Source organism: Podarcis vaucheri (assembly GCF_965113315.1).
Source record: "Podarcis vaucheri genome assembly, chromosome: 1".
NCBI classification, from domain to species: Eukaryota; Metazoa; Chordata; class Lepidosauria; order Squamata; family Lacertidae; genus Podarcis; species Podarcis vaucheri.
Genome location: NC_138759.1, coordinates 85,468,492 through 85,482,322, shown reverse-complemented (window position 1 = coordinate 85,482,322; position 13,831 = coordinate 85,468,492). Strand labels below are relative to the sequence as shown.

The window sequence follows — 13,831 nt, the reverse complement described above, 5'->3', positions numbered from 1 at the left end:
CATGCAAAAAAGCATAATAGCAAGGGAAATGGCTTTGTAAAAATGTTTTTATATATATATTAGGAGGAAATTGCCCAGAAACGTGTGTATTAGGAGAAATAATGAAAATAAGACTTCTCCTTTTAGAGGCCTACCAAATTTTTGTTTGTCAGAGCTACACGTTATGAGGCAAACAGAAGGTACTCAACTATTGTCTTCTTCCTAATACTAATTTACAGGAGGAAATAAGCAGGAACTGGATATGGGACAGCCATTTTATCCTGGTTTCCCTTCAGCTGGACTACATGACTGGAAATTAATCCAAGGGAATGACATATTGGAAGGGCACTTGAAGGGAAGAATTGGGGTTAGGGCACAGAAATAGTTAAGAATCTCTATCTTCTGATTTACCCCTATAAATCCCCACCACCACCATTTGCATTATTTCATCAAATTAGGGAACTCACATTTGCTGATGGGTACTTATGTTTTCGGGACACGGGTGGCACTGTGGGTTAAACCACAGAGCCTAGGACTTGCTGATCAGAAGGTCGCGGTTCGAATCCCCGTGATGGGGTGAGCTCCCTTTGCTCGGTCCCTGCTCCTGCCAACCTAGCAGTTCGAAAGCACGTCAAAGTGAAAGTAGATAAATAGGTACCACTCCGGCAGGAAGGTAAACGGCGTTTCCGTGTGCTGCTCTGGTTCGCCAGAAGTGGTTTAGCCATGCTGGCCACATGACCCGGAAGCTGTACGCCGGCTCCCTCAACCAATAAAGCGAGATGAGCACCTCAACCCCAGAGTCGGTCACGACTGGACCTAATGATCAGGGGTCCCTTTACCTTTATCTTTACTTTTGTTTTCAGGCCCTTGTAATTCTAACATTACATTCCTGTTCAAGGAAAGTATTTTTTAAATGAACAAACTGAATGAATGTTTATTATTACGGCTATACAGCCAGCATAGTGAAACCAGAAATTCAGAATATTTTTTACATAAAGATTAAAACAGTCAAAATGGAATTTAACAGTCAACATACTAATTGAATAGATTTAAAATATGTGTCCAAGGAAATATAAACTCCAATTAAATAGGCAAACAAACTCTGTTCTTACCAGCACCTTTGTTGGATTTGTCAGGTTCAGGCATGAATCACATACATCTTCATTATCAATCAGTTTGCAATGGAAAACGAAACACTGAATGCAGTTTGCTTGCTGCTACCTTAAAACATGCAAAGGAAATCTGGAAGTCCCAGCTACAGCCGACACCATCTGCAAATAATAGAGGAAGGCAGTCTACCTTGACCAGGAGGCTGGAATGAGTGCATGGCAGCATCACTGCACAATTTTTACAGGACAGTTGATCCCAGATTCAATGGTTTATGATGGGAGAGGGATTTCTTCTTATTATTAATGAAATCCCTGAAGCAACTCTAGTCTCAGAGAAAATAATTAAAAATTACACTTGTGGGAGCTCTAAAAAAAGCTCTGTTTTTTATAAAAGTTAATTAAAAATTGAATTGCTGTTCTTTCCCCCCTCTATTTGAATATAAATAATGAACATACCTTTCCTCATAATTTATTTTGTTCATGCTTCAAGTACAAGGAACACCATAATCAATATTTGAGTTAGCCCAGTCTTCAGCATGATATAAATATTTTTCTCAGTTTTATATATGCCATATGGGCAGTGGCGGACTTTGGGCTCTCAAATTCCAGTGGTGTCCTGTGCAATGTCAAAATTCAGCACCCCCTGCCTCTCGTGCTCCTTTCTACAGCATTGTTGTGGTGCCCTTTGTGCCCAAACGGGTCATGCTAGCAGTTTGAAAGCATGCCAGTGCAAGTAGATAAATAGGTACCACTGCTGCAGGAAGGTAAACAGCATTTCCATGTGCTCTGGCACTCGTTACGGTCCTCCATGCACCAGCAGCAGTTTAGTGATGACCCAGAAAACTGTCTGACCCAGAAAACTGTCTGTACCCAAACGCTGGCTCCCTCGGCCTGAAAGTGAGATGAGCATTGCAACCCCATAGTCACCTTTGACTGGACTTAACCATCCAGAGGTCCTTTACCTTATCTTTACCTTGCTACCCTAAAACTGCCTTTGATATGGAGAATGTATTCCATTGCACTTGAGCCAGAATCCAACAATGGCAGAGCTGGAACATTTCCACCTGTCTGAATTGCATAAATGGTGGTGGTGTATGTACTCCAGTGTACATACAGAGTACAGTATGTACTCTTGAATCAGACACAGTCTCCACAATAAAATTTGACTGGGCATTTTGTACTGTTTTGTATCTAATTGGCCTAAAGGGCTGTATAGGATAGTATGAAGTTTAGGAGTGGATAGGACTTTTGCTTCTCTTCCTTCATAGATTCAAGAAACTCTCCTTGCCCGTTCGTATCTACCATGTCCATGTAAGGATCTCCCATGTATCACTACGAGGGAAATTCTTTCAACACACACAGTGGTATTGCAGTGCATTCTGTCATTCAAATCCTGTAAGAGAGATACATTCTTGGACGGGCTTTCTGTGCACATATGCAACCTCCCACAGGTGTTGCTAAAGGCACTGATGTGTGTCAGCATGCAGACCCCAAATACCACTACATTGCTTGACCAAGAACTGTTGAACATCTAAAGGATTCACTTTAAATGGCATAGTGTGCGGTGCTTCATTTTGTTAATTAAGTTGCACTAGTTTTTGCTGTCTTCTAATCTTTACAACCTTTGACACATTCCTGCATGTCTGTAATGGGGAGCTTAACTTTTGTGCTCCTATTCCAACCATAGGGTGTTAGCTGAGGCAGTCACGTATGCTGCTTTTGTTCTTAGCAAAGACATGGGTGGCGCTGTGGTCTAGACCACTGAGCCTTTTGGGTTTGCCGATTGGAAGGTCAGCATTTTGAATTCCTGCAGCAGAGTGAGCTCCCGTTGCTCTGTCCCAGCTCCTGCCAACCTAGCAGTTTGAAAGGATGCCAGTGCAAGTAGATAAATAGGTACTTCTGTGGCAGGAAGGTAAATGGTATTTCCGTGCACTCTGGTTTCTGTCACGGTGTTCCGTTGTGCCAGAAGTGGTTTAGTCATGCTGGCCACATGACCTAGAAAGCTTTCTGTGGACATACACCAGCTCCCTCGGCTTGAAAGTGAGATGAGCGCCGCAACCCCATAGTTGCCTTTGACTGGACTTAACCGTCCAGGGGTCCTTTACCTTTTACCTTTTTCATTCTTAGCAATGCAGCTGCTACTTTCATGGTCACTCGTTTTGGTCTAGTTTCTGCTCTGAAGTAACCTGACCATGTCAATTTCCCCAACCACTAAGGGCAGAATCCCATTGTTGATAGCAAATGATCTGCATTTGACTGGCGTGGAAGGACTGTGTCATGCTCCCATACCAAAACACAGTAACGGTGCTTCTTAACCAAGAATAAGGAAGATATCTTTATTCAGGCTAGTGACAGAAGAGGCTCAGCAGCAATCACAGGGCCCAGAAATCATGATTCCAAGGTACAAGGGTTAGATAAGAGGTACACATTTGAATGGAAGCAATGAAGATGTCCCAACAGTTACCACACTCCTCCCACCACGATTTTAAAGACAGGGCGAGCTCACACACATGACTTTCTTGCTTTACAAGATTTCTGTGAGCACAAACGTAAGCTCCGTTTGGGCTGATGCGTGGGCTCACTGTGTCTTGCCCTCAGACTCTGGATTCACTGCCACCTCTTTCTGCTCAGTCCCTCCTATAGGCTGGCCGAAGTGCTCCCCCTACCCCAGTGAAACTCTGTGCTTCACAGGAGGGGCAGTGGAGAGAGCCAGCAGATTTGCTTCTCTCTCCCCCTGATATCTAGAGTTGCAAGAGGAGAACCTCCATCTTCCATCCCTGGGTGGCAGCCTTCAAGGTTCAACCTCCACCACTTCTTCTCTCTGCTCCTCTTCCATTTGGGACTGCCAAACCATGCTAGATCCTGATGAAACTGAGAGGCCTATGACAGACTGAACAGAGAAGGAAAGCACAGTGTACGCATTTAACATATCCAGGGAATTCTGAAATACACACCTTCTCAATTCCCTCATCTCCTGACAAGACAATTGGCATTTAATTTGTTCTTTGTAGGGTAATGCTGGACCTGAAGTTCCATGTCCCTCGATGTCCATAGACAGGAAGGTTTAAGGTATATGTGGTGGGCTGAAAAAAGATGCAATTACTAGGATTTTATTATTCTATTGGTATAGATCACCAAAATACATTTGGAAATGTTCCAGTATGTTCAGTTGATATAAGGCCATGCCTTAAGATTTTATTGGCATCTAGGTGGCCCAGTCCACCTATACTTGGTAACTCTTAAAAGAGATATTTATTGAAATACCACTTTTCTCTGAATCACTTTTCTTAGAGCACATTTTACATCCTTGTTCCTAAGACTGTAGATCAAAGGATTCAACACAGGTATTATCACTGTGTAAAACACAGAGGCTACTTTGTCTGTGTCAAGAAAGTAGCTGGAGCTGGGTCTGAAGTACATGAAAAGAATGGTCCCATGGTATATGGCCACGGCTGTGAGATGGGAGGCACATGTGGAGAAAGCTTTATGCCTCCCCTCAGCAGAGCGAATCCTGACTACAGCTATAATGATGAATACATAAGAGATTATAATGACCAGCAAGGTGCTCATTTCAAATAGGCTACCAAAAATGAATACCAGCATCTCATTGATGTAGATATCATTACAGGCCAGTTTCAGAAGAGGCGTGAGATCACAAAAAAAGTGATTGATGATATTGGAACCACAGAAGGACAGTCTCAACAAGCCACCTGTCTGAATCAGAGAGTTCACAATACCCAAGAGGTAGGATCCTGCTATCAGACCTGCACAAAGTTTCTTGGTCATCACAGAAGCATAGAGCAGAGGGTTGCAGATAGCCACATACCGGTCATATGCCATGGCTGCCAGAAGAAAAAACTCAGTAGTGGCAAAGATTGCAAAGAAACAATATTGTGAAATGCAGGCAGCGTAAGTGATGCTTTTGTTTTCTACTAAAAAATTCACCAGCATATTAGGTGTGATGGTGGTGGAATAGCAGGCATCTAGGAAGGACAGGCTGCTGAGAAAAAAATACATCGGGGTGTGCAGTTGAGGATCTATGCCAATCAATATAATCATCCCAAGATTCCCCACCAGTGTGGCAATATAGATTATTAAAAAGACCACGAAGAGTGGAGGACACAGCTCCAGATTTTCTGTTAGTCCAAAGAGATTGAAGCTGGTTGCCATGGTGTAATTTTCTTTAGCCATTGGATTCATTCACACTTTCCTGTTAGGAAAAACAAAGCAAGATTTCTTTATTAGATATGGGACACCATAGCATTTTAACCTCTTTTTCTCTCCTGTTCTCTAACCTCAGTAGTTGAACTGTGTGAGCTACAATTGTTTGGCTGGGAGGTCCTCTTTGATGGACCTTTATTAACTGGAGACTTTTTAAAAAAGTGAAATCTGGTGGAGGGTTTTTAATCTGGTTTTGCCATTGCACCCATCAATCACCTGGACAGACTGTAAATTCCACAAAATTAATTATTGCAGCTAAAGTGAGCCATTAACGCTCTTAGACCTCTTGGCTACTTCACAGACTTGCTTCAATTAGATGGAATCACAACTCAAATAAAATGGAATTTGGCAAGAGCAGTGGTCTCTATATGCTTGCTCAGAACTGAGTTTAGGTTACCATGTACAGATTTCACCACATTAGAAGTACATAAAATGTCAAACTGGAAAAAGCAGAATGATACCATGTCCTCTGTGGGCTGCTAGGGAAAGTTCCATGTCATGCTAATTCCCAATACCCTCAAATGATACAACTCTGACACCATTCTAGCGCATAACAATTTACTGTTTTAAGTTACAATAGTGAGCCTGGTGGAATCTGCACACATTTTTTAAAAAACGCAGTGAAAATGCTTTTTTAAAAAATGTTTTGAAAAATACATTGAATTTGTCATAGCTCACTCTCGCCATCTAGTGTCACATTTGTATATTGCACATTACAACACACTTAAAACATTTTATTTGCAGCTGTATAGCTGGGTCCCCTACCCCCAGTTTCCATAGTCCTCTAGAACTGGAGTGTTAGAGCCACCTTAAATGTTGGGCTACCCATTCCCTTATCTTCTAGTTCAACACTCCCTGCCTCTGAATTTGACACTGCTCTGGAAGGTGAAGTTCTCTCCACTGTTGACTATGGACCCCTACCACACTGGCATCAGCTGCACTACTCCTCTTTTGATGCTACCAGACTCTTCTCTTTTCTTCCTCCACAGCTCTTCATCCCATTTCCATTCCTCAAGATCTTCTACCTAACTCTTCCCTTTGAGCATTATTCTTTCTCTTAGACAAGTGTCTCCATCATGGACCTGGATCACTCTCCCTGATTGAACCTCACTTCTATGTCTCCTCACATTTACATAAGTAGATATGTCAAAGTTTCTTCTAGTCTGAACAATGTTGCCCTTTTCCCAGATCACTCCAGTGAACGTTAGGAACATTCTCTTTAGTTTTCAAAATTGGAACAGTTGAATAAAAGAACCACACATTCTCCAAGTCTTTCCCCACATCTGGCTGGAACCACCCTCCTAACCACAAGAGAAACGGAAAGTTAATTCATGGCTAAAGTTTTATTAATTGTTTGGCTTTTATATTCAATAAAACTACTAATGACATCACAAAACTACTAATGATATCACAAAACAAATTTATTCATCTTTATTTGGAAAATATGAATCTTGGATGAAATATAACAGACCTTATTCTGGAGGGCACAAATCAGACTATTTCTGGTATATCAGTCTATTTCAGGGAACCTGCCAGCATCACCCAAAGTCAGGAACGTTGTGAGCTGCCATATGAGATGGGTAAAGAGAACTGATATCCATGAGGCTCAAGGCAGCCCTCAAATAACCAGAGCAATTGCTGTTATATGACTGGGGGTGGGGGACATTCTCTGGGACATGGACCAGATTGCACAACTTAAGACACACGGACCATGAACACAGAGCTTCTCCTATGTTGTTGTTGCATCTCCCATTTTAGAACTCAAAGGCAGCCAACAAAACCAGGTTTATTGATCCTCTGATGCGTCACCACATTTTCCTAGTGAGTTTGACAGGCCCAAAACAGACCTGAGATATTGTAATGATTTTCTTTATGCTTTTCAGACATTTGATAAACAAAGTGAAGAGGCAACCACGAATAAATATTTAGCAAGCTACAAAAAGAGAAAAGTCACTAATGCTATGAGAATTACCTGTAGAAGAAATGGAAGATATCCAGTTGCTTAAGAAGTCATTCCTGAAATGAAGTTGTGCTTTTCTGAACTACTTATGTGTATCATAGAGAGATTTGAGGCAAATTACATGACTTTTTCAAAAATATCTCTAATACCAAAACAACACAATTAAAGTTTCTCCCAGTGGTGTGTTCTCCAAGAAAGGTAATTGATCTCAAAGGTATTTGTGAATATTGTCCCTGTTTGTCAAATGCTTCATTTACTCCAAAGTAATTTTTGTACTTTTCGTACTTCTGCTTTGCAGTTCTAACCACGTGTTTATGCTCAGCAGCACTGTTGGCAACAGATGTCCCACCCATCCAACTTGCATGTTTTGCCCCTGCCCAAAGGTAAGCAGGAAATACATGTGTATGGCCTTGCTGTGGAGTTACTCGGACACCATATTTGGGGCCAAGGAGGAAACAGCCTACATAATTTGCCTACAAATTGGGCTGGTTTGGAGGTTTTGCTTACCTCACAACAAATGTGAGGTAAACTTGCTGGTGGATAAAGGCATTGAGCTGAATCCTTAATCTAAACAGAGGGGGTGGAAATGAGCCCAATTCCCTTCTTATCAATCAAGAAGGTTCACAAACCTGCAGGAACGCCACTTAGCCCCATTGAAACAAAATTAATATAGCAGAATTTCCTGTAATGCCTGTCTCCATAATGGAGGTGGAAGTACAGCCTCAAAGTAGGAAGCACAGGAACATAAGATGGTGATGTACTCAAACCATTGGCTGAATTGGATTTATCCTTTAAGCTCATAGGTAAACATTGTGCAAAGCTGTCTGCTGTCAGCTCCACTGTAAATGGGTTTACAAAATGGGCATCATGCGTCAGAGAAGGTCAGATGTGGTGCTGATCAGATCCATTCTTCTATAACAGAAAATAGATTTGCTTGTGTTTCTTTCTTCATTAATGTAATAATAGCCTTCTCTGTGCCACTCGCCTCAGGGCATCCTTAACCTCCTTGTTTCTCAGGCTATAGATAAGGGGATTGAGCATGGGAATGACCACAGTATAGAAGATTGAAGCCACTTTGTCTGTACCCAGGGAGTAACTAGATCTAGGTCAGAAATACATGAAGAGAACTGTGCCATGGAAGACTGTGACTATCGTGAGGTGGGATGTGCAAGTGGAGAAGGCTTTTTTCTTTCCCTCAGCAGACTTTATTCTTAGCACAGTAATGGCAATGAAAACATAGGAAATAATGATTGTGACAATTTTGTGATTGTGCTCATTTCAGCAAAGGTGTCCAATATGAAAACACATAGTTCATTGATGTAAGTGTTTGTGGAAGAAAGTTCCAGCAAAGCAGTGATATCATAGAAGAAATGGTTGATGACATTGGAGTCACAGAAAGACAATCTGAGCAAGTAACCGATGTGTGCTGCAGAGGTCATGAAACCCATATGAATGTTACTGTCAACAGCTGTACACACCTTTTTGGGGGCATGATAACTGCATAGAGCAAGGGGTTGCAGACGGTGACGTAACGGTCATATGCCATCACAGCAAGCAAGGAGGCACTCTGAGGTTGCCAAAAAGATGAAAGCGTAGTATTGAAGAACGCAACCTACGTAGGTAATGGTGGCTTTTCTTACTAAGAGGTCCGCCAACAGCTTTGGAGTGATAACTGTTGAATAAAAGCTGTCAACTATGGACAAGCTCTGGAGGAAGGAGTACATGGGAGTCTGGAGGTGGGCATCAGCATGGATCAAGGCTACCATCCTGAGATTCCCCACCTGGGTGACCAGGTAAATCATTAGGAACAGCTCAAATAAGGTGATCTGCACCTCCCTGGAAGCTGTCAGTCCCGAGAAAACAAATTCAGGGGTAGATGTAGTGCAATTCATGTTCACCATTCATTCAGTTCCAAGAGTTACTGCACCAGAATAAAAAAGGCAAAATTTAAACTAGGATAACACGGAGAGCAATTCTTGCAGCCTTCCCCTTGGTTCACCACTGTAAGCACAAAGTGCTGGACTAGATGGGTCATTGGCCTCATCCAACATGGCTCTTTTATGTTCTTCTGAAAATAGATGTATTGTTATATGTCTGTGTTCTGATATCCATGCACATATGTAGCAGAATCCAATGGTCAATGCTGTCTGTTGCTGAAAGCAGCAAAGCAAGTTGCTAAACTGCTTCTGTGTGCCATCTGTCCTCTACTCTTACCCTGTGTGACAGTTTACCAGGACCAAGAAAGACTTTTGCTCTTGGCCACAAGAGTCCTGTCAGAACAATGAGTGCAAATGAACAGTCTTTCTCATATACATAGACCCATGGATTGGAGACCATGACTTATTCTTTGCATTGCTATCTCCCCACTCTGAGGAATTCTTGAACTATTTTAATATATGACTTCAGAAAGAAATGATAGGTGATAGATAGATGATAGATAGATAGATGATAGATAGATAGATGATAGATAGATGATAGATAGATAGATAGATATAGATAGATAGATAGATAGATAGATAGATAGATGACTGACAGACAGATATAGATATCACATATGATTATATCCTGTGTTTTTTTCTGGCAACCTGAAATTTGGATGCATAACCATGCCTACGGGATGGGATTTTTTTCTTGATTCATGGAATCACACAATTGGGTGGAAGATCTAGGTTTTTGTGTGTAGCATGCTATTGCTGTGGAAGAGAATGCACTGCAGAGCTGTTCTGGGTTCATTATAATGCCTTTCACCACTTGGGAGCAGCATTAATCACATAAAGATGAGCATTCTTGGGGAACAGCAGAGAATTATGTGACACCTTAGTGGTGCCACGAGACATCTCCCTATCCACCCACTGCAGCTGATGAGCATGTTCACTCCTCTAGAATGTAAACGTCTTGCAATGTTGTGTAAACATTTCTCATTTATTGCTTCTTAATTAGTTACAGTTTACAAACTGAAAATCTCAAACTTGCTTCAAGAATTCTTCCTGGTGATGGAACACACCATACAACAAACGTGCTTGATGCTTGGAATACAAGAATTCCTGCCGCAGTAGGTTGTCCATTTAGCTCCCAATGCCACCCATCAATAAACTAAGTCAAATTAATGGGGTGGGGCAAATTTTTCAGCCTGAAGGCCACACTCACCTTAGGGCAATTTTCTGGGGGCCACATGCAAGCGGTGGGAGGGGAAATGCCCTTAGGCTTCTGATTTTATTAAAATGTTAAACTAGCATTTTAGCCACCTTCTCTGATTGACTTTTTTAGTGTCTTTGTGTGCTGGCATTTTTAGTTGCACTTTGAGGCCCCCAGGATTCCACCCACCTTGAAATAACTTCTTTTTAGTAATTGGAGACATAACCAAAATGCTTCATACTCAAAATAGACTCATTGAAATAAATGGTTTTTAGTTGTTATTATGAGTTTTGGGAGGTGAGATCCTCCCCCCAATAACCTCTACATTCAGTGAAGGGTTAGAAATTCATGAGCAAACTCATAAATTCATGAATTTAGCAAGGGCTGGAAATAATACTAGCTGGCTTCCTCATGAGGCTCACTGTGTGTGGGTCATTGAGGAAATAAAAGGCTGATAAAGGCCTGCTTTGTTTGATAATGGCAAGGCATTGGCAAAACATCAGACTCTCTGCCCAGTAGCTTTTAAGGTTGGTAGGGTTACCATTGGCCTGATGTAAGCAATAGCAAAGAAGAAGAAGCAAGCCTTTTGCAGTGGACTTGAGAAAGAGAGGTTGCCATGGTTGGGGCAACAGAGGCTGGGGATGCTGGAAGCGGAAGGTTTGTTTTCTGCAGATACCACTAGGAAACAGGAGGAGGAAGACATGGCAGAACTTCATGTTAGGACTGAAGGGCAGTCGCCATGCTGGCTGGCTGGAGCAGGCTGTTACAGACAGACACAGCTTTGGTGCTTAGGATGCCTCTGAATCCAATGCTGCGCTGTTGGAAAGGGCAAGCCCCTCTAGAGATGCAAATGCTGTGAGCTCTCCATAAAACTCAGGTGTAAATATGTGTGTAAAGACCCTAGCCTCTGGTGTGCCTCATTTCCTTCAAAGAAACACAAACCCTGGTGAAGTGTCAAGAACCCTGGAATCTCTTGCTACTGCTCAACAGAGATTGGGGTGGCTTGATTCCACTCTGAATACAACTAATGTTGGATACAACATTTGGGTTTTCTGAAAGGGGTGGGGAACCTCCAGCCCACAAGTCTTTATACTTTGATCATGCAAACCACCCTGTGATTTTTGAATGAAGGGTGCTATAAAAATTTAATTAATAATAGTAATAAGTCAAGTGCAGAGCCAATTTACAATGATCCCAGGGTATGATCGGGAAAGCACATGGAGCCATTTGGTAAAGCTGAGCATGTTTGGATCTGGTCAGTACCTGGACAGGTGACCTCTGCAAACCACATTTATGCCAAATACAAATGTAAGAAAATAGTCACAAATAATTGAATAAAATGCAAAGTAAATGGGATGTCATTGGTAGGACTGTTGGGGCTTTTGGCTGGCTGGAATGACTCCTCAAACTCTCATAATGCCGATTGCTTGCCTGAAAGAAAGATGGAGAGGTGTATGGCTAGGTGTGTAGAAGTTTACTACACAGAGTGAAGAATCACATTGACTGCTCTGCGCACTTTTGCCTCTGTTTCCACCCACCACAGGCATTTGGCTCCCAGAAGCTTGTCAGTGAGGGAATGTGGCCTTCAGATTGAAAAAAGATTTCCCATCCCTGTTCTACGTGAGCAGGAATTCTGAATACACAGGTAAGGCAATAAGTTTCAAGAGACCATTGTGATGAATATAAGATCTGGACTCCAGCATGCAACACTGAACGGCCTATTCAAAGGGACCTTATATAGTGTCTCTCTCCCTCTCGCCAACCAACTTGACAACCAAAATGACAGGTATTATTTCCCTTTTAACAAAATGAGGTGCTCAGGTTGTTCCATCAAAATGGGTTCTTTACTCATCTTCATGTCAGGCAACAAACTTCTGTGCTTTTAAAGAAAGTACTGTGTTTTTGTTTTTTGCAGTTTGCTAAGTTTTCCTATCAAATGTTAGTCAAAATACTATGAACTTTACTTAACTTTTCAAGGCAACTTTTCTGCATGTCATTAATCTACCCCCCAGGAGATGCAAAGGGCATTTTAATTTTCCCAGCAGGTCTTGTCTTGAAAGACAGAGATATGAGTTTATCTCTCTATCAAAGCAGCATTATGTTGGATGGAAGGAAACCATCAACTCTGTCTTACATATCCTCTGGAACAGAGAATGGCTGCCATCCTTCTTATCTAACAGGTATGACCATTTCTCCAATGTAAAGGGGGGAAAGGGCTGGTGATAAGATGTTCAGAGAAATTAGAAGCTTTGAGTGAAGTACGTGTGCCAGAGTGTGAGAAAGTGATGAGAAAGATATTCTCCTTTGGAATATTTCAAAACAGTACTGTTGCTTTCTTAAAGTATCTTTTGAAGCTCTTGTACTAACGCAAAATATAATTTCAATAAGACTGAAGGCTTGATTGGTAGATATATCAACTAAAGTTTGTTAGTTGATTGAGTTGGTAACTCGAATTAGCAAGAGCCAAATGTGGCAGAGGAGCCAAGAGGTTATTAGGGGGGCTAAATTAGTTGCTACGAGTTTCTATAAAAGGGAATCAATAAAAGTTAAGGAAAACTTTTTATTCTTACATTAAATTCAAGTTACATTGCACTTTAAAAGAATATATGAAAAGGAACCTGTGTTTCTTGTAAAATCACTATGGGGTGTTTTATGGGAAGCAATGCATAAACAAAATGTTACAGAGGCTTGACTGACCTCACTCAGAAGCCATGCATTTAGTGTCATTGGTCCTATGCTGTAAAACAGGGACATCCAACTCCCAATAGACTGCAATCTGCTCACAGTATACAAAAACTGGCAGTGATCTACCCATTGTTGTTGAGCTTTTTTGGGAAAGGCAAAAATGTTTTAGGAAGCCAAAATTGTTTTCCCCCCTTTGGGTGGTCATGGGGAGGAGCTCACTGAGGGGCCCAAGATCTACCAGCATCTACCAGGAACACCCCACGATCTACCAGTGGATCATGATCTACCTGTTGGACATGTCTGCTGTAAAACACTCCCCAACAGAGATTGGGCAGGCATCCCCCCTTTTGACTTTTCAGATGTCTCTTAAAGACCTTTCTATGGCCTATGCAGTTGTTTAGAATTTTATTGAGTAACCAATCATAATAATTATAATAATTGCTCTGTATTACCTTTAATGGTTTTTATGTTTTTATATTGCACCATACTGCCCTGATATTTTATGAGATGGTGGTATGTAAATACATCAATTAATAAATAAGAGTAAGAATAAGAATAAAGAATAATGAGGTATGGGTAACATTACATAAATATTATATATATATATAATATTTATTAAACAATCAAAAGCTTCAAAAATGTAAACATAAAATACAAAAACCAAAAAAACTACAAAAATGAGAAAAAACAAAACAAAACACATAGAAGTACACAATAAAAAACAGTTAACAGAATAGAAAAA

General features: G+C 41.3%; 1 protein-coding gene and 1 long non-coding RNA gene across 7 annotated transcripts; one reads left to right on the top strand and one right to left on the bottom strand.

Annotated features, from left to right (window-relative positions):
* Positions 1–4,273: 4,273 nt before the first annotated feature.
* Positions 4,274–6,561, bottom strand: LOC309526270 (olfactory receptor-like protein COR4). 2 transcript variants are annotated; one of them, XM_082212181.1, is made up of 2 exons: positions 6,231–6,561; positions 4,274–5,298 (listed from the first exon to the last, which is right to left on the bottom strand). In XM_082212181.1, the coding sequence occupies exon 2, from the start codon at positions 5,286–5,288 to the stop codon at positions 4,341–4,343; it is 948 nt and encodes a 315-aa protein (XP_082068307.1). In that variant the 5' UTR covers positions 5,289–5,298; positions 6,231–6,561; the 3' UTR covers positions 4,274–4,340. The 2 variants fall into 2 exon arrangements, with proteins under 2 accessions (XP_082068307.1, XP_082068308.1); XM_082212182.1 differs by having other exon boundaries at positions 4,274–5,293; positions 6,401–6,561.
* Positions 6,562–6,753: 192 nt separating this feature from the next.
* On the top strand, positions 6,754–12,581 carry LOC309526787. 5 transcript variants are annotated; one of them, XR_014216913.1, is made up of 6 exons: positions 6,754–6,889; positions 7,193–7,467; positions 7,568–7,652; positions 8,260–9,062; positions 11,948–12,049; positions 12,447–12,581. It is a non-coding gene; the product is annotated as an uncharacterized lncRNA (long non-coding RNA). The 5 variants fall into 5 exon arrangements; XR_014216914.1 differs by having other exon boundaries at positions 6,773–6,868; XR_014216915.1 differs by having other exon boundaries at positions 6,794–6,814.
* The last annotated feature ends 1,250 nt before the right edge of the window (positions 12,582–13,831 follow it).